Source organism: Trachurus japonicus, chromosome 4, assembly GCF_045865225.1.
Source record: "Trachurus japonicus isolate A0001 chromosome 4, Traja_1.0".
NCBI lineage: Eukaryota > Metazoa > Chordata > Actinopteri > Carangiformes > Carangidae > Trachurus > Trachurus japonicus.
In genome coordinates, this window is record NC_140910.1 from 7,993,149 (window position 1) to 8,012,346 (window position 19,198).

Here is a 19,198-nt window from a genome sequence, read left to right on the forward strand (position 1 = left end):
AAGGTGGAAGGTGTTAATACTTACACATATAAATAGACTATTATGGTATTCACATCATCAGATACTTTGTACAGGTAGTTGTAAATTCTACCTTAAGATAACTAAAGCAACTGAATAATCTGAGTATTGTGTGAAAAAGACAAGACGACTGTGTAGACAATCAATCAAAGGATAAATATAAAAAAAATACATGATTTGGTTTGGGTGACCCACATTAGATAAGTCAAGTACTCACCATGGAGCGGGCTTCACCTTCGCTGTCTCCCAGCAGCCTGTTGATGTTGATGGACTGACCGTACTCAGTGGTCAGGAGCTTCCGTAGTCTCTGCAGAGCCCACATTCTGTGACCAGCAGCTGAATCAAAGAAAAATGATTACACACTTGATTTCTAACAGACCTGAATAAACTACACTTAGACATAAAGATTCCAGTAAAGTCTTCCTTTGAACAACAGTGAAGCTTGAATCAAGACAGCTGTAATGTACCTAGTGCACTGAGCTGGGCACAAGCAGCAAGGGAAGCAGCTAGTCGAGGCACGATGCTCCTGTTGGAGGCAAAGTTGAGCCTGAAGTCCAAGAGACATGTGACCAAGTCCATGGAGGGACAGGACAAGATGCAGCGGTCAGACAGCAAGTCTTTAGGACCTGAGAAAAGACATAAAAAGACAATGTCACAAGCCTGTGTAGTGTCATTGCATCATAATAATTTGATTACAGAGACTAGGATGCATTACGTAGAACCATGTGAGGTACAAAACTGATGTCAAAACCAGTGTCAACATTGTGTCGTAAGTGTGGCTCACCAGCAGCAGGCATGATGGGATAGACGGTGAAGCGCCAGCCCCATCCGTTGACGGAGCCGTCACTGGTGAATTTCCATTTGAGTTCATCTCCTGGGATCCGTAATTCACTGGACCAGTCTGACCACTCCCGACCTGAAACACACGCAGCGAGTCAATACATTTATTCAAGATCTCTTGTTTTCACATTGAGGTTTTACAGTCTTCCCCTAATCACCTGATCGAACAGAGACAATCCTGTTGGCTCCGTCCATGATTGTCAGCGGGTCATGGCGTCTCTCAGTTGAACACTGCCGGTCGAATTCTATCCTTAGACCCTCAGCGCCTTCAGACAGGAAAAAGAGAGGTGTGTGTTCAAGAGGCAGTCCTTAGTGATTTCCTGGAAATTGTCTAGTTCATTCAAGTTCCTCTGAATACTGAGCTCAGTGTTGAACTTGAGTGTAAATCAAAAAGGCTTGTACAGTGTTTTTTTTGTTTTTTTTACCTGGGATCTTCACAGTGCCACTGGTAGACGTGTCATCTGTGTACGGATGGCTGCTCTCCACGACAACTGGCTGGGAGGACAGGCGGCCACTCTGTGAATCCGTGGCGACGTCCTCCAGCTCAGTGACGCACAACTCCAGCAGCATGTCAGCAACCTGCACACAACCCAGAGCCGACCGGTTAACGGCTGACTTTCTGTTTATCACAGACACAGACACATAGACACACACACACACACGGACTCTGAAGAACAATACCTGTGGATAGGCCGTGCCCATGCCAGACAGCACGGCAGACAGCACCTCCTTGCCCTTCTCTCCGGAGCGGCAGGACACCGCCAGTTTGAGCAGGTCCACCATCACTCGTGTGTCGTCGGGCACGAGGAGGCTGGTGAACTCGTCCAGGTGCTGAGGCTCCGGACCGACCACTTTGCTCTGGCTCTCCGAGTCCTGTTGAGCATAAATGAGAAAGCGGCTGAGTCATGCATGCGCGGCTGGTGTTCGACAGATATGAGTTTGTCATCAGCCGGGCAAACCTCTTTAGTCTTTGTCATGGTCTCGGCGATGATGCTGGCTGCTCCCGGGTCATCGGTGACGGGGATGAAAGGCCGCGAGGACGCACCAGAGGCAGATGGAGTCACGGCTGATGATGGGGTGACGGCATCCTCTGACGAAGGAACCTGCTCACACACAAGAACACACAGAATCAGCTCCAGTACCTTATGGTTATAATAAATGTTTTACCGCATTGGTTTTTTGCCCGCAGTGGTCGTTCTCTACACCTAAATTCAGAAATGACCTCGCTATTGAAATTTTTAAATGGAGAGGTCATTACGCCTGCTTTTTGTGGAGCTTTATCTCACCACTATCAGCCTCAGTGTTTACTGTTCTCTTTACACTGTGTCAGAGCTGCATTAAGCTGCTGTTAATTAAACTGAAACATCTGTCTGCTATTTGTTATATTAAATAAATGAGCTGGTTAAACACAAGGCGTCTTTCATTGTGAAGCAGCCACAGGAAACACAATAGGTCTGTCAGTGAAGTTCATGTCAACCACGATGCTCAACGGCGACGTTTATCTGCAATACATGACATGGTCATTTTCAGCATTTTGGTCCTTTATTCTTTTATAGTGGCTCAGTTTTAAATGGAACAAGAAGCAGCAGCCGTGGTGAGCTGTTAGAGGACAAGCTGCACACCTAAACCTCTGGTCTTGTGCCGTTGTAATTTGTAACTTCTATTATATATACCCAACGTGTTTTCTATAGAAACTAAACAGGCACCAGGTGCTCCACACAAAGTTACTGTTCAACGAGTCTTTAACTGCAGCTCAGAGGTGTCTCGACCAGGACAAACCTCCTCAGGATCACAGCTTTAACTCCCAAGAATAATAATGGATAAAGTTGTGGTAGAAAACTTTTCCAGAGTTGGAATTACAATCAAAGCCCTGTGAGAGTCTGGTCTTTCTGAGATGCACCCAAATATAGACTGCTGATGGTTGTATTTACACACCTGGTCATTATGGATACAAATACACAATGCACAGGCCACAGTTTTACAGTAGTTCAGCACAAAATAAAGTTGAGGCAGCGCTTTGATGCAAAAAGAGTATGCAAACCCCCTCACTGACATTTTTTAAGTTTACTTTTTCAGGTAGAGTGAGGTTTGTTGTTTTAAAAACCAAAGCACAGTATAGAAAGCGCCTGTGTGTGTTCCTTACATCACTCTTCTTGTCCTGCCAGGGGTTAGGGCTGACCCGGTCCTCAGTTTCAGGTGGGACTGGGGAACCCTCTTCATCACTCACGGAGGATGAGGATGACGAGTCTGACGGGGGGACGGGGGAGCTGGAAGGACACTCGGCTGGCAGTATCATGCTGGCTGGCATCAGTGCACCAACTGCTGCATCCCTGAGGAAACACACAACATGTCCTGTCAACACTAATACTGACTAATGACAATTAATGGTACCAGTCAGCAGATTAATTCGTTTAGAGGTCATTCACACTTCACACTCACCCCGTTTACAATTCCAGCCTCAGCGGGGCATCATTTATTACTAGTTTGTTGATGCAGCAATTAGGATTTTAACTAGTGCTAAACAAACAAGATGATAATCCTCTGCTGCACTGATGCACGTCTCTGCTGCTTTTACAATAGAAAACTGTTACTGATTATAACCAAGGCTCAATTACATGTGAGATCTTCCCACATGGCAGACTACTTTATCCAGTGTGTCCAAGTCAATATTCCTATGAGTTTTGCCATGTTAAGTCGTCTGGGCCATCAGGAGAGGATATTTTAGATATACAACTTACCTTGCATACATGATCTGGAGAGCTGACAGTACATGAGACAGAGCCTGCTGTTTGGCCAAGTTGCCGTCCAGACTGAGGAGAATCTTGGCCAGAGATGGTCGATTGGGCTTCACACTGCTCTGCCCGCTCATCTTGTTGCTCACAGCTGATGAGTCACTGTCTGACTGGACACCTGTGGTGGACAACAACACGACAGCAATGTCACCAACGTTAAACACCTTTAACCAGTCTCAGTTGCAGAGGTGAAGAGTCACCAGGATTGATCCAGCTGTTCCAGTCCAACTACTTGATTAAAAACATAACTCCTACTCCTGCAGATGTTGCCCCGGTCTTGTCTGTCACCTACAGGCAGGAAAAGTCATAGCTTCTGCAATGATGTTTGAGTGTTCAAACTGGATCTGCCTACATGTGCAGTTTGTTGTCACTAACCTTTACTCCATGTGACTGGGTCAGTATTAATCTTATTTTTAAGGAATGTGTATTAACAGTAGTAATTAACATGCTAAATTAATAGCTTATCAAAACTACCACCAGCTTGAATAAAGAATCTTGTCATCCTTTCACATGATAAAACTACTCTCTGAATTATACAGATTGCAATGATGCATTTGTTTTTGTATTTATTTTTCTTTCTTTTTCAAGTTTAAACATTTTACTTGAGTCACTTCACTCGTTTGACTTTAAGCAGCCCATAATTACAGACCCTATTCTAATAATAATTGAAGAGCTCCCCCTTGTGGACAATCTGCTATCTGCTAAATATAAATGTTGATGGTATCTAACTAACTACAAACCTTTAACCTGCTTCACATCTAAAAGCAGTTATCACAATCCTGACCATCAGAATCGACATAACTGGAATGAATAAAGAGAGGGAGGATTACCTAAATAGGAAGCTCCAAGGGAGTCTCTGGCCGTCTGGAAGAGGACAGGCTCGTGAACCGAGGGCGTGGTCACATCCACAGTGGTCCAAGCCACACTGTGGGAGGAGCCACAGGCCACTCGAGTGATCTTCTGCCCCTCCAGACCCTGGACGAGGGTGGGCTTCCTGTTGACTGTGGTGGTGCCGTTCCCCTGCTGCCCATGGTCATTGTCGCCCCATGCATACACCTGACAGAGGAACATCATTTTGGTCAGAGTTCAGTACAGAGCACTCTGTATGCCTGTCTCAATAATCAAATAAACTATGCAAGTCTGGTCGCTTTTCCACTGTGTTGCTAACCCTCCGCCTGGCCATGTGCATTTGTTTACAACAAAGCCGGAGAAAAATCAATATATGGAGCTGTGGATAACTTACAATGTTATGATATCTATCTGTGTAGTCTTAACTGTCATAAACAAAAGATTACGGGTTACGGAGCGCGTTTGTGTTGCTACACTGATGTTGCAAGGTTGCTTTTCAGCCATGACAGGCCAGGTGGAAGGCAGAGAGCCTCCATTCCCACTCGTGACAAGTCACAAGTCATGTAGTTAACTATCAAAATTACTCTGGAGCTTTTTAATGAAGGTAAAAATGTGGCATAGCCACCGGGAAAATCCTGCTTAGTTCCTCTTTAAGATACATTACTGAACAGTGTGGGAACACATCTTGACAGGGACTTGAGAAAAATCCCATGTGAAAAAGTAAAAGGCACTGCTTCAAGTAGGTGGTCAAATACTACTATAACAGAAAGTAACATGCTAACACATATAAAACTTGTTCCGAGGGAAGGGATCATACAAGGTGAAATAAGATGAGTAACAGTAAAGGTCAGAGGTGCCAAAAAAGTAGAGGGAGAGTCAATATATCAACTGTCACTGGATGAGGAGTAACTCACACTGCTGGAACCGAGCCACAGCAGTAAATGAGCAGTGTGTGAACGAAGTGCTGTGTTTTATAGCACTCTGCAGGTGGAGGTCAGCACTAACCTGTCCTGTGTCTGTGACAGCCAGACAGTGAAGTGCTCCAACGGCCACGTGGACGATCTTTTTGCCCCTCAGTCCTTCCACCATCTGGGGCTTGCGCACATGGACGTCAGTACCATGGCCCAATCGGAAATAGTCACCTTTCCCCCTGTTTGGGAGAAGAAACAGTTAACAGACATATGAAAGCCAGAGGACGGATAATGAAAAGATCCCGTGATGGCTCGTCCATCCATCTCACCATGTCCACACCACTCCAGATTTGGTGAGAGCCAGGGAGAACTGTGCTCCACATTCAATTTGGCAGACGCCCTGTCCGTTGAGTCTCTCGATGTTCTGTGGGATGTTGCAGCCCTCGCTGCCTCCACGGCCAAGCTTTCCAAAGTCCCCATCACCCCAGGAGAACACCAACCCTGAGAAATATTGAAAAGATTAAATACCAACCAGGAACCAAAGCAAATCCACCCTTCAGAAAAAAAAATCTATTTCTGAAAAGTTTTCATTTCAAATAATGAGATTTGATTTGAGTTTAATATAAGTCATCAGAAGCTTGTTGAATGAATTTCCCATCACATTTAACACTTTCATGAACAAGCCTTTGGTTTGTGATTTTGTGATTACACAAGCTGGTATAATGTGATGCAATCAACTCTAGGGCTCAGAAAATAACAAATAGGACATAGTTAAGTGCATTAACAGAAATACCTTCATCAGTAAGGGCTAGAGTTTGAGCATCCCTGCTCCCACAAGCCACCTGGATCACACGGTGCCCCAAAAGCACTTTTACCTAAAGGTGGAAGACAGAGGAACAAGGAGCATACGGTCAATGTAGACACTTCATAGAAAACATGGATTTACAGCAGAAAAATATTATAAACAAATTAATTCATTACATTTCAATACTTTCAATGTGCATATCTCTGTTGTTACCAACTATAATATCATCACCAATCCTGTGAAGAAGATGTAAGAACGGGCGAACGTACCAGTTTAGGCCTCAGCTGAGTGGTGTTGTCCCCATGTCCGAGGCGGCCATATTCCCCCAATCCCCAGCTGTACAACTCGCCACTGGAGGTGATTGCAGCGCTGTGAGAGCTGCCACAGGCGATGTCCCGGATGCGCTTGGTTTTCAGTGCTTCAATTAACCGAGGTTTGTCACAGTTCCTGTTCAGAGAATCATTGTTTACTTTTACATGCTGAACAAAAACACTTGACATTTTCCATTTCCGCCAACCTGGTTTAAGATATTAAGAGCAAGACCGTTATCTGTGAAGTCATAACGAGCATAAAAAGCAGGAAATCATTTTGAATGAAGCCATTAAAGAGCTATTCAAGAATACTCGGTATCTGTGCAGAATAACATACATTCTGCTGAAGTGTCCCAGTTTGCCGTCGTCTCCCTCTCCCCAGGAGAACACCTTCCCGTCAACGGTCAGCGCCATGGCGTGGCGTCCCCCAGAATGCACGGCGACCTTCTTCACCACGTAGTTACTGAGTGCAGTGATCTGACGGGGGATGGGGATGGTCCCGCTGGACAGGCCCAGGCCTAATCTGCCATTCGTGGCCTCTCCACAAGCATAGATCTTCCCTTCGACTGTCACTGTAACAAATAACGGTAAAGTTACAGACACTATATGTGTATTTTACAAAAGAACATAAACTCCACAGGCGATTTCAACGCACCTGCAAAGAGGCTTTTGGATCCTCCGGCCACCTGCACCACGTTGAGTGCAGAGAGGGTTTCAGAGAACGAAGGCACCTTGATCTGTGAAGAACACGGACAAAAGCGATTAGAGGACGGTCTGAGCCTCTGGTGCAGGCTCACCCCAAGGATTCACCTCAAGTACAATTTTGAGGACTTGTATTGAACTTGAGTATCTCCATTTTATGCTACTTGAGCACATTTAAAAGAGAAATAATTTCCCCCGCCACAAGCAAGGTTTTACATTAAAAACATCACTAGAGTAACTAGACTAGACTAGTTTATTGTCATGGTTATAGATTTAACTTCTAAAGATTTAGTCCTGCATTTATGCTGCGACTGCCTCTGCGCCTGCTACAAAGTTTTCAATACAAATACACAAAAGCCTTCAATTTGAATTACTGTTTCATTATATGGCGAGCTGCACCTTAGAGCCCTTGAGTCCTCCCAGCTGATCCTTATCATTCAACCCCCAGACAAACACTTTGGTCCTGATGGTGGCTGCCGACTCCAGGCCTGATGATTTCTTTCGAGCAAGACTGAAGGACAAAAAACAAAACACACAGCGAGAGAGTCAAATCCAGTTCACTTCATCTCCGTTTTTAATTTATTCTCTTGATTACTTGAAAATGCGACAGTAAAAAACACGGCTACATCCTGGTAAACATAGCTGTACTTTTAATTTACACTATCTAGGACACTCTCAATGCAGCTTAGAAGTCCTCAAGCGTTATCTTTTATTAGGGCATAACACCGTGTGCCTGAACACTGGAATATATTTATGTCAGCAGACACATGCCGTCCACCCGGCCATACCTTCCAGTGGCCGTTTTGTCATCATCCTCTTCTTCATTGTCCGACGCCAGGAAAGGGACTGTGGCCAGGTCTTCATCCTCTGCCCTGATACGCCCCACGATGCCGAGTCCATGAATCTTACAGTCGATCCCAGAGCTGCGGCACTGCTTGATTGCAATCTCAATGTACCTGTGATACTGTTGAAGACAACATCCAGGTCATTACAATGCTAATTTTACAACCATTAACAACCATTAGATTAGAAGTTGATGACAATGACGAAGCCGAACAACCTCAGTGCAGTCACTGAGCAGGAGGACGGTGGTGTCTGTGGGATTGATGTTGATTGTCTTCAGCTCGATCAAGTTGTTCAGGGAACTTCCACCTGCATTTTCAAAAAAAAAAAAACCCCAAAAACAAAAACCATTTGTTGGTATATGCTCTTTTTGTTATACGTCTATCTATTTTTATTTCATTCAATTAATTATTTTTTCTGGATTGGTCTCCAACATGTTCTTTAAAATATAAATATGAGCATTGTGATCCTTCTGTATGTGTATCTATATACCATATTGTTGATGCTCAATTAAAAGAAAATGAAAAAAAAAACAAAAAAACATTTGTTAAGAAGAGACAGTAGGTTTTAATCATGCGTAATCGCCATTAGCAGTCAAACCCCCCCACATTTGAAGGAAGAATTCTTGAGTAAAAACACAAACTATTTGTCTTAACTAAATGGCAAGAAACAGTCAATGATGGTAGCTACACATAAAGAAAAATGTAATTCACCTGACACGACCACTAGTGAGGGCATGTAGCTGCTGTCTGCTGGGTCTACAATCATCTTCAGCCTGTGTACAAGAATGTCTGGGAAAAGCTCCAGACGAATCCAGTGCTGCAGAGTAAAAAAATGACAAATCCCCTCATGTGATGCATTACGCTTTAATAAAGCAAACTAAATAGACTGTCATCCAGCTTATTAGTGTATGGAATACAATCTCCTACCTTTCCCTGCGAGCCGGAGGACTGCCAACACTGATCACTGCAGTCAATGAGGCGTGAGGCCTGGTTAACCGAGGATGAGACGTTGAGGCCCTTGACAGCGCGGGACCAGTCGTCGATCAGCATCCCGCGCTGGCTGCTGTGATGCTTCTTGAGCTGTTTTCCTGAGCGGCCGCAGAACGCTGGAGACTGACCTGATTGTAGGAAAGATGAGCAACAGGTTCACACAAACAGACACAAGCAGACAGAAATATAAACACTGTCGAGTCAGAGGGAAATGTGTGACTAACCAGGCTCGTTGATTCTGCCAAAGGAATGTCTGGTGTTGTGTTTGCGGGTCTTGAAGCAGTTTTCACAGAAGTCAAAGTCATCGCAGTTCCTACACTTGAACCTGGGGCCGTTTATAGGGAACATCTGACAGCCGTCACACCTGCAGAGTGCACAGAGATCGTGTTTAAACGACATTTTGGGAAACACAGATATTGTAACTGAGATAGAGAGGAACCGGTGACATATCCATACCTCACTCCTGGGTGAACGCTGGGCACCAATTCCATCTCAGACAACAGCCCAGTCCAGTGGGACTGCTGAGGGAAGTCTACAATCACATCCTTGCCGTTGGCACTGAAAGCTACAAAAAAAAATCAATTAGCTCCATTAGTAAAGAAAACAGGATACTCAGCGTGTTCAACAGATACTGTATCTGATCATCAGATAGTGGATGATTCACTGTTTTAAGGCCACAGACACAGCTGCTGCCTTACCTTTCACAACTCCCACACTCCTGTGAGTGACAGAGCCCCATTTGTACTTTGGTGTTGTGACTGTGGGCTTCACCCTCACTTTGTCACCGATCTTTATATGGGATGGAGAACTTTGTGGTGGGAATCCTGGTAAAGAAAAATAAACATCCAAAACGTGTCAAACATGTCGCAGAGGTTCACAACATTCTCACTAGAATCGTGTCAAACTGTAAAACTTACCAAGTAGTTCAATATGAATGTAGCGGACCCAGTATGTTCCTCCTTTTTGCTGCCAGTCACATTGCACATTCAAGTCATGAAGTCCATCTCTGTCCAGTTTAATCACTTTCCCGACATCTCCATCGTACACTTCCTCGTACGTTCTGCAGCACTTGACCATCATCCCCACCTGCACAGCAGTCATTATTATGTTATTATCTCATAGCGTGGTGAATGTGCAGGTCACAACTTGTCCACAAGAGTGTTTTGGAGTTGTTGGATTGTGTATATATTGTGGATGAGTTTGGGAAACCAAGAAATCCCATTAGCCTCCGTAGCATAGCTCTGAGCAGCTCACAGCTCTGCTCCACCGTACTAAAAATAGCTTGCACCGACAATTAAAGGTAACAAACCTACTCCTAAAACTATAGGGATTGTGGCAATGGGCCAATTTGCCAAAATGTTGAACTATCCCACTCCTAAGGTATTTTGAAGAACTCTTGAAAATGTCGCTGCTCTTACCTGAATGTTCTCTCTAACATAAACTGCATAATCATCGTTGCTTTGGAAATCGGATCTCTTCTTAAATGTCTGGCTTTCAGTCACCACCACACCTGGAGGCTGATATAAAACACAAGCAACGTTACATTGGCTCTGTCCATTATTGATTGAGTTAGGGCAAAAAATAATAGATAAAAGTAATGTACCACAGGGAATGTCGGCTCTGGCTCCTCCAGCTCCTCCAGCACCTCCTCATCGGAGTATTCATCTGACACGGTGTCGGCATCTGACAGCTCAGTGACGTGAACGTCTGGATGGTCCAGCAGCCAGCCCACCAGAGCCTCAACACCTGATGTATACGCTCAATTATTCTCCAGAAGTCCATCAAAACATTATGTATCAAGACACAAGTACAGCAGATACACTGCTGCAGAGACGGCTACAGAGTTTTAGTGAAGAGAAAAAGTGAAAGTTTCCAAAAGCAAAAGTCACAAACTCAGGTTCATGTGATATGACAACATACCTGGCACACCAGAGGCATTGCCCGTAGTCCCTGACAGAGACTTCAGTGCAAACTCAATGTTCTTCCGTGGGAACCCCATCTCCATGAGCTGGAGGACTATGGGTAACGGAGGGACAGGAGACGTCTTCTGTTTCTTCTGTTTGGGAGGTCTGATGTGTTGTATGGTGACAGGGGTGGTGGCCTCACTGGAGCTGCTCTCCTCAAACAGGGGCGAGGATGGGTGGGCGGATTCCACGGCCAGGTACTGACACACTGCCAGAGCTGCTGCCTGCTCACCCACAGACACACAGATAATGATGAGCTCAAAGTTAACACACCAACTGGATGTATGCAATATCTCAGCTAGACAACCATTAGGAATTATGGACTTTTCCCCTCACCAATCTGATCTACCAGCACAGACAGGAGGAGGGCTTACCTCAGTGTTTCCTGTTGATCCCACCTGTTGCCCTAGCTGGCTCTCTAACAGCAGCATGTTGGCTGCTCTCCTCCTACATCTCTTGTCATTAGCTACATCTAACCCCTCCTGACCTCCTCCTGCTGCTTCAGCTGCCACACTGGTTGGAGATTTAATTGGATAGCTAATCACACTGTTCAAGTTTCCCATCTGTGTTTTCTGAAGTCTCAAGGTATTTGCTTCTGCTGATACCTCTGGTCCAAACGGTCTTTGTGCGTTCTCAAGAGAAGAATCTGATACTTACTTTACTTATTTTACGTCACATGTGTGTTCTGCAAATCTGACTATTGTTTCAAAATGCAAATAACTGACCCATCTGACGGACTTTGAAGCTGAACTTGCCGTTCAAAAGACCCATTTCTTTATCAATATCTTTTGTTTCTACTTGCCATCTACACGGCACTGCTGCATCACTTCCATACGTGTGTTTAAAGTAATTGGCGTTAACACATTATTATCGCGCTAACTTTGACAGCCCAAAGTAAATAAATTGTATTGTCAGTGAAATAAGTCAAAGAGTAAACTTTTGTGCTTGATCTAATTTTGTGCAGCAGGGCTGCACCAAGCTACTGAAGAAGGGTTTATTGACTCACCTCCATCTCCTGCCTGTCAAAAATGGCTTTGATTGGGGAAGGCTGGGTGGCAGCAGACAGCAGCTGCTGCAGGAGGATCAATGGCGGGAGGGGGCCCTCGGGAGACAGATCTCCTACATCAGGAGACGACACCACTGGGTCCTCTGCAAACAACATGACAGACAATGTTATGTCTGGGTCAAATGTAACATTCTCTCTAAGGTATAAAACTTTTGTGATTATAGCAGTGTTTCAAAACTCTGTTGAGCATTTCAGTCTAGATCCACCCACATATCATCCTTCGCCAGGTGTGCATATAAATTGTTGTAATTTCTTGCCTTGTATTTTAAACCTGATGAAGGAACCTTGTTCTAAAAATGATCTTTCTTTGATTATTCAAAAAGTTATTCTGTTTACCTTTGAGGACAATGAAAAAATTAGCAGTTTTAATTGTTGAAATGACCAGAAGGCTGACCAAGGGTGACCAAACCCCTGTAGGGGTGCATATGCACACTGTATATGTAACTCAAAGGGAAAAGGGACCCTGTAAACCATTCACAACATTAGTTTTTTCTTCTTTTCCTCAACAGCGGGATCATCAGTAAAGAAAATTGATGTGCCACCAATTGAGTGTCCACGCCCACCGCCCCCCTCAGAGACACATAAAAGGAATTGATGATTCACTTCCTTACCAGAGGGGTTCGGTCCAATGTCCACAACTGCAGGCTGAGAGAGGATCTGCCTGAGTTTGTCCTGATGAGAGAGCAGGGCCCGCCCTGCCTTCAAAATATACAGCCTCAGCTGCTGGCACCGGAGCAAATGGATGTCCACCTGGTCAGCTGCAGACATAACAGATTTGATTACTCAGTTGACTGGACCTGCTGGCCATTAAATCAACGAATCCTCCATAATTAAATCAGAGCATCCTACATAATTTAAACCAGAATTTGTTATGGTCATGTGGACATCACTTGTAAAGAACGAATTGGACAAGCAATCAATCCACAAAAGATTAAGTCAGATGTGAGACAATTAAGTCTACAACTTTCGTGTTGTGTGCCTCAGTAGTTTCTGTACCTGTAAGTCCTCGACTGAGGGACTTCTTCAGGCGCTGTTTCTCTAGTTTGCTTCCAGCCAGGCTGACCAGCTGGGCCCAAACCGCCAACATGGGCTCAGTGAAGGGGAGGTTCTGCACACTGAAGGATACTGCAGGCAGCTGAGGAAGACAGTAGTTAAATAAAATCAGTTGTTTGCAGTTTGAAGTTAAAGTACTGCTGATGTGCTAATTGCATGTTAACAAATCACAATCAAAACATTTCTGTACCGGTCTCAGGTGGCCGAGCAAGCAAACCCTGCAGGTCCTCATCTCATGAAACTGGACAGTGATTCGTCCTTTAGGGGTGATGCGTGTGACCGTTCCCTCTCCGTGCTCCTCATGAATGACCTGGCCTCCCAGCCTGAGGCGCCCATCAATCCCTCCGATCACCGCCAGCACTGCCATCAGGCTGCCCACTCTGGGACCCTCTGAATCAGGAAAATATTCCTCAAGGAAACACTGTAATAGAGTCAGGAGGAGATTTATACTTAGAAATGAAATCATAATCGATGTATTGTTGTTGACGTTTAACACAAACACCATTTAAATCCAAAGCACTGCAGCAAATCTTACTGCTTCAGACTGGCAGCCGGCCATAACATCTCCGATGGAGCTCAGCTGAGCGTTGATGTAATCATTTATCAGACTGTTCCACTGGCCCAGAGAGTGCAGGGTGCGCAGGACGGCGACGATCTCCTCAGCCAGGGTGCTGCTGTGAGTGGCTGTCAGAGACGCCTGAGGGCGGGACTTCCTCCTTCTGAGGGAACCCTCTGTGGGGAGAAGGTGGCGATTTTAAAATACACATTACAACGCAAACAATTGGATTTCATTTGAAGCTCGATTCGGGGTCACACCTCTGAGGAGGGGCAGGTCTGATGAGCAGGTGCTCAGCAAACTACCCAAGAAGTTGAACAGCTTCTCCACTAGGAACTTCATGTCCTGGGAGCGCTCCATCTTGTCCCATGAGGGCAGGACTGCCTGGAGGAGACGCAGGGCCAGGATCTGGACACATGAAGGGTGCAGAGGACAGAAAAACACAGGTGCATCTCAATAAATTAGAATATCATGGAAAAGTTTATTCATGTCAGTAATTCAATTGAAAAAGTGAAACTAATACATGATATAGATCCATTACACACAGAATGAAACATTTCATGTCTTTATATATGTGTGTTCATAGGACTGACATAACACTGTGATATCCATGACATGACACCCGTCATAAACATCAATTAATACTTATGACAGTTGTTACTAAGTGTCATTCAGTAAATTATGTCTCTTTTGAGATGTCCTTGTAATGACAACTTGACATAAATCAAGACAACATTACCTGTCATAAACATGTAATAGCAGACCTAATTGTCAAACTTAAAAAAAAACAAAAAAAAACATTAAGCTTAGCCAACCATCTCAAACAATGTCAACTTTGCATCAAAAGTGGCATAACTTACAGAATGACACTTACCAACACTTAACTGTCATAAGTATTCATTGATGTTTATGACAGGTGTCATGTCATGGATATCACAGTGTTATGTCAGTCCTATGAACACCCATTCAAATGAAGTCTTACCCTTATTTCTTTTAATTGTAATGATTATGGGTTGCTTTTAATGAAGACTTAAAATTCAGTATCTCAAAACATTTTAATATTACAAAAGACCAATTTAAAAAAAGCATTTTTAATATGGAAATGTTGGTCTTTTGAAAAGTATGTCCATCTATATGCACTCAATACTTGGTTAGGTCTATTTCAGAGCTACTGGAAATTGACTTTTCCATGATATTCTAATTTGTTGAGATGCTCCTGTACTTGATGAAAGCAGCTTCTTCCTCTTTACTGTACTGTTGCCTCCCTCAGGAATTAGAAGCAGACGCATTTCACACACTAGCACAGTGACCCACCTGTCTCTGCAGAGTGATGGCGTTGAACGACTGGTGTCCCTCAACAATCCTGATGAGCAGGCCGATCCATGCGGAGGTGCTGAGCGTGCTGCACATCTGGGGCATGAGAGCGATGCTGCGTATGAAGCCCAGCGTGCACCAGCTTCTGTGCTGCTCCCGAGAGACCAACCTGTGGGAGTGACAGCCTGACAGCAAAGGGTGGGTCGAGTTAGAATAAGATGATCCCAAAGAGCTTGTTGTGTAAAAAGTCAAAAGGCCCTTCGCCGACATGGCAGTTCAGCTACCTGACTTGTCGTTAGCTCCACTTTCCACAAGCACCCTTAGGAGCCCGCATAGAGTGCGCGTAGCATCTGTTTGCAGCACCTCAGCGTAGATCCCGGCTGTTAGAGAGAGCATCTTCAGCAGGTTGACCGTGCTGGTTAGCATCATGGCTGTCGGATGACTGCTCTTCTCCATCAGTTCGCCTTCTGTAACAGAGGGAAGATTTTAAAGCCCACCTTTGGTTTGTAGTTATGGCCTTTACTGAGGCAGTAATATAAAAAATACCTGTGTCATCCTCTGTGTCCGAGTCTTCGGTGGGGGGCTGGGCAGCTGGTGGAGGCTCTGCCAGTTTAAGATCATATTTGCCCTCCTTGCCCATCCTGTAGGAGTTGGTGCTGCTTGTGTCCCACTGCACCCTGATCCAGCCGTCCTCACCCAGCTCTCCGATGACCCGGCCCAGGCCTGGCGCTGGACCGTCCTGCACAGAGTACACACTGAGTCAGATACTAAACAGCAAACCATTCCCCTCCATTATACTAGTAATAACACATGGCCCTTTTCCACTAGCTCGACTCGCCACGGCTCTACACGTTTTTTGTTTTTTTTTGCTTTTCCACTAGCACCTAGTACTTGGTACCTGGTTCTTTTTGGGAACGCCTCAGCCCAGGTTCCAAGCGAACCATTGCGATACTAAAACATGACATCAACTGACTGCCTTCCACTGATTGGCCAGAGCGTCGTCACTGGAAAAGTCACGACGCCCGACACGAGATTTAAACCCGCTAATTTTAAAAACACACCACAAACAAACAGCACCCACTGATCTGTACTGAGACTGTTCTTTCATGAGAGTTAAAGGGACAACGAGGAGTTTTGGAAAAGCGAAGCGTTTTCACACTACATTTATGAGCCTCAGCGCGCACCGTGAAATTCTTTGACCGGCGCAAGACGGACTCATGTTTTCATTCATCAAGAATTAAAGTCAGAGGTTCAAAGAGGTTCACATACCGTCGTAGTTCCGACCATAAACGGCGATTCAGCGGCGTTATTCTCATGACTCGCCACAAACCCGAAAGTAAAAAACGCTGGTCGGCTCGACCAGCATTTCCGCCACCACTAATAATAACAAAATAACGATAGAGACAAAACAATATATTTATCGAAAATGGGCCCATTAACAAGTGTGGGTAGCGTAGATTCATCCACATTAACGTGAGACTTTTTTATAACCAAATAGAAACTCCTCGTTGTCCCTTTAAATGGGTGCTTTGTGGAAAACCAATGATCGAAAAAAAGAGAGCGAGACGAAGCGACTGTGCATGTTGAGGAGGAACTATGAAGTACTCAGCTGTGATGGAAAATGACCTAAACTGAGTCGAGGTGAGTGGAGCTGTAATTGTGTCGTGGAAAAGGGGCAATAGAAGCAGTCCACTATGAGAGATCCGGATACCTGATCTCCCCATTTCCAGTCGACTCCCCTCATGACCCTGGTGCCAATCTTCATCATGGCAGCCAGCTCAGGGCCAGAGGAAGGTAGGGGGGCGGGGGCAGCCTCCTTTCTTGACTCCTCCAGCACTGTGGCTGAGCCTCCATGCGCGCATAAACTCAGGTCCTCTTCACTGCTGTCTGTGCTGGGTCCTGGAAATACAAGAGCAGAAGGGACATCAAACCCCTGCAGTCATAGGGGGACAGGTGCTTTCTGAGTCTGCTCTGGCTAAACTGAGTGCTGACGTCTAACTGGACAGTACGCACCTACGAGCCTGAGGATGCTCTGCGTGAGAGCAAGTATGCCAGAGTTTAGCAAGAGACTGAGGCTGTTGGACCCGTGTTTCAGGGACAGCATGTGTATCATGGCCAGAAGGAAGCGCGCTTGTGGAATGGTGCCAAGGCTTGGTCCCGCTGGGTTCTCATTGGTGATGGTCTGCAAGGGAACAGGCTGCACACCTGTTACGAGACAAACATATGGTCAGTAAGTTCCCCACAAGCCTCCCACTAGTACCTGTTTCTGAAATAAACTGGCAGCAGTCACAGTTAGAGGTAAGATCGGGCCTAAAAAATCCAGCCCGACCCGACCCAGGCCCGCGGGATTAAAGCCCGACCCGACCCGAACCCGAGCAATTAACTTGATTTGCAGGCCCGAGCCCGAACCAAACCCGAAATTTCATATTTTATTTGTGAGGACTCAGAGTACGTCCTTAATCTAGCGCGGCACTTTAAGAGAGAGAGAGAGAGAGAGAGAGAGAGAGAGAGAGCGCAGAGAGAGAGACGGGGAGAGGGAGAGAGAGAGAGCGCAGAGAGAGAGACGGGGAGAGGGAGAGAGAGAGAGCGCAGAGAGAGAGACGGGGAGAGGGAGAGAGAGAGAGCGCAGAGAGACAAAGAAGAGCAATGACGGGGTGGATAATAGACAGACTTGGGCTTAAGATCTTGGGCTTACACTGCACGACTATTCGTCTGTTCACATCTCAAACTGCACGAGCGCCCCTCTTCAGTCCTACGTCTCAGATCAGTCTCAGACCCCCACTAACTGCACGTCGTTCTACGATTGCTCTCCACCACGATTACCCTGCGATGCCGCTGAGATTTGTGCTGTTCTATAATTGCTCGATTGTAAACATCAAATTGACATTGGTTCCTGATGTTGGTTCCTATAGCAGAGTCCATGTGGAAGATCAGACCGACAAACACACAGACAGACAGCGCGCATCACCTCCAAGGCCGGTGCTGCAGAGAGAGAGAGAGAGAGAGAGAGAGAGAGAGAGAGAGAGGACGGCGCTCTCCAGCCAGCTGACGTGTAGTTCACCTGCAGCTCACCTGCAGCTGTCAGAGGAGCCTCACTATAGTTCTCTCTCTGGCCTGCACTTTAAAAGTTCAGCTGATCAGGTCAGCTGAGCTGATCAGAGCACAGTGGACGTGGCTGGTGTAGGCTCGCTATTTTATACTGTAACGGCAAGAAAAAAAAAAATCGTCCTCAATCGCTGATTGTCTGATAGTAGCCTACGTGTGTGTGTATTTGTCGGGCTGATCTTCCACCACGGACTGCGCTGCATTACTGATCATCACCCGGTCACCCTGTCTGTCACAGCTGTGGTCTAACTTCAGCTTCTCACTTCCCTGTCCCTCCTCTCTCTGTCTGCCCGTTCTAACTCCATCTGACGAAGTTCAGCATCCTGTCCTGTTTAGTTAAATAGCAATTACCTTACAGCGCCCTCTCTGTTTTTTTTTTCCCTAATTATTTATTTTATAACAAGTATCCCTCAGTTTAGTATCTCCACACATCGTTTATACATTTCTATAAACATATATTAAAAAAAAAAAAAAAAAAAAAGTCAGCGAGAGAGAAACCCGGCCCGACCCGACCCGAACGTAATGATTGACATTTTATACCCGACCCGACCCGCTCGGGCTCGGGCTTAAGATCTTACCTCTAGTCACAGTCACAGTCACGGTCGCACAACTCACCGAGCTCTTTGAAGCGGGCGCTGGCCTCGAGCAGGATGTTGCGAACATTCATGATGGCCCAGGAATACAACTTGCCAAAGGTCACCTCCAAAAGCATGCGGTTAAAGGGAGGGATCAGATCCACATCCTTCAGGCAGTCAGACAAAGGCTCTCTGAGAAGGACAGATGAAACAGAAGAAGGCTGAAAACAGCAACATGGACAGAAACACGGGAACTGTGTGCATTAAAAACTAATGAAAAACTGTCATTCTATACACTATCAATGACACTTTACAAGACGTACATAGTTTAAAGGGGACCTATTATGCTTTTCCAGCTTTTCGGACTTATAAATATGTTTAAAATGTTGGATACTTGCTTTAGAGGACATGGAAGTGCCATATCATGAGGTAGGCGTGTCCAGTTTTGTCACAACTTCAGCAGAAGTTCCCTATATGGCAGCTCGGCTGGCTCTGGCCTCAG

At 45.4% G+C, this 19,198-nt stretch overlaps 1 protein-coding gene across 2 annotated transcripts in view; it reads right to left on the minus strand.

The window, feature by feature from the left end:
- herc2 (HECT and RLD domain containing E3 ubiquitin protein ligase 2) overlaps positions 1–19,198 on the minus strand; it is a 51,988-nt gene that overhangs the window by 13,244 nt on the left and 19,546 nt on the right. For both annotated transcript variants that reach the window (XM_085773686.1, XM_085773685.1), the window contains exons 34-73: positions 18,737–18,888; positions 17,030–17,221; positions 16,728–16,915; positions 15,563–15,755; positions 15,301–15,483; positions 15,017–15,201; positions 13,963–14,110; positions 13,682–13,878; positions 13,337–13,567; positions 13,090–13,228; positions 12,705–12,851; positions 12,034–12,176; positions 10,984–11,251; positions 10,667–10,809; positions 10,482–10,580; positions 9,981–10,149; positions 9,762–9,887; positions 9,520–9,628; positions 9,288–9,427; positions 9,001–9,191; positions 8,785–8,890; positions 8,289–8,380; positions 8,017–8,192; positions 7,628–7,739; positions 7,182–7,263; positions 6,864–7,098; positions 6,485–6,662; positions 6,204–6,285; positions 5,740–5,911; positions 5,505–5,649; positions 4,481–4,706; positions 3,597–3,768; positions 3,002–3,188; positions 1,818–1,961; positions 1,540–1,731; positions 1,284–1,437; positions 1,017–1,124; positions 803–934; positions 486–644; positions 236–354 (exon numbers count right to left, since the gene is read on the minus strand). In XM_085773686.1, coding sequence (XP_085629812.1) covers positions 236–354; positions 486–644; positions 803–934; positions 1,017–1,124; positions 1,284–1,437; positions 1,540–1,731; positions 1,818–1,961; positions 3,002–3,188; positions 3,597–3,768; positions 4,481–4,706; positions 5,505–5,649; positions 5,740–5,911; positions 6,204–6,285; positions 6,485–6,662; positions 6,864–7,098; positions 7,182–7,263; positions 7,628–7,739; positions 8,017–8,192; positions 8,289–8,380; positions 8,785–8,890; positions 9,001–9,191; positions 9,288–9,427; positions 9,520–9,628; positions 9,762–9,887; positions 9,981–10,149; positions 10,482–10,580; positions 10,667–10,809; positions 10,984–11,251; positions 12,034–12,176; positions 12,705–12,851; positions 13,090–13,228; positions 13,337–13,567; positions 13,682–13,878; positions 13,963–14,110; positions 15,017–15,201; positions 15,301–15,483; positions 15,563–15,755; positions 16,728–16,915; positions 17,030–17,221; positions 18,737–18,888 — 6,316 coding nt within the window. The remainder of the gene's footprint in view (positions 1–235; positions 355–485; positions 645–802; positions 935–1,016; positions 1,125–1,283; positions 1,438–1,539; positions 1,732–1,817; positions 1,962–3,001; positions 3,189–3,596; positions 3,769–4,480; positions 4,707–5,504; positions 5,650–5,739; positions 5,912–6,203; positions 6,286–6,484; positions 6,663–6,863; positions 7,099–7,181; positions 7,264–7,627; positions 7,740–8,016; positions 8,193–8,288; positions 8,381–8,784; positions 8,891–9,000; positions 9,192–9,287; positions 9,428–9,519; positions 9,629–9,761; positions 9,888–9,980; positions 10,150–10,481; positions 10,581–10,666; positions 10,810–10,983; positions 11,252–12,033; positions 12,177–12,704; positions 12,852–13,089; positions 13,229–13,336; positions 13,568–13,681; positions 13,879–13,962; positions 14,111–15,016; positions 15,202–15,300; positions 15,484–15,562; positions 15,756–16,727; positions 16,916–17,029; positions 17,222–18,736; positions 18,889–19,198) is intronic.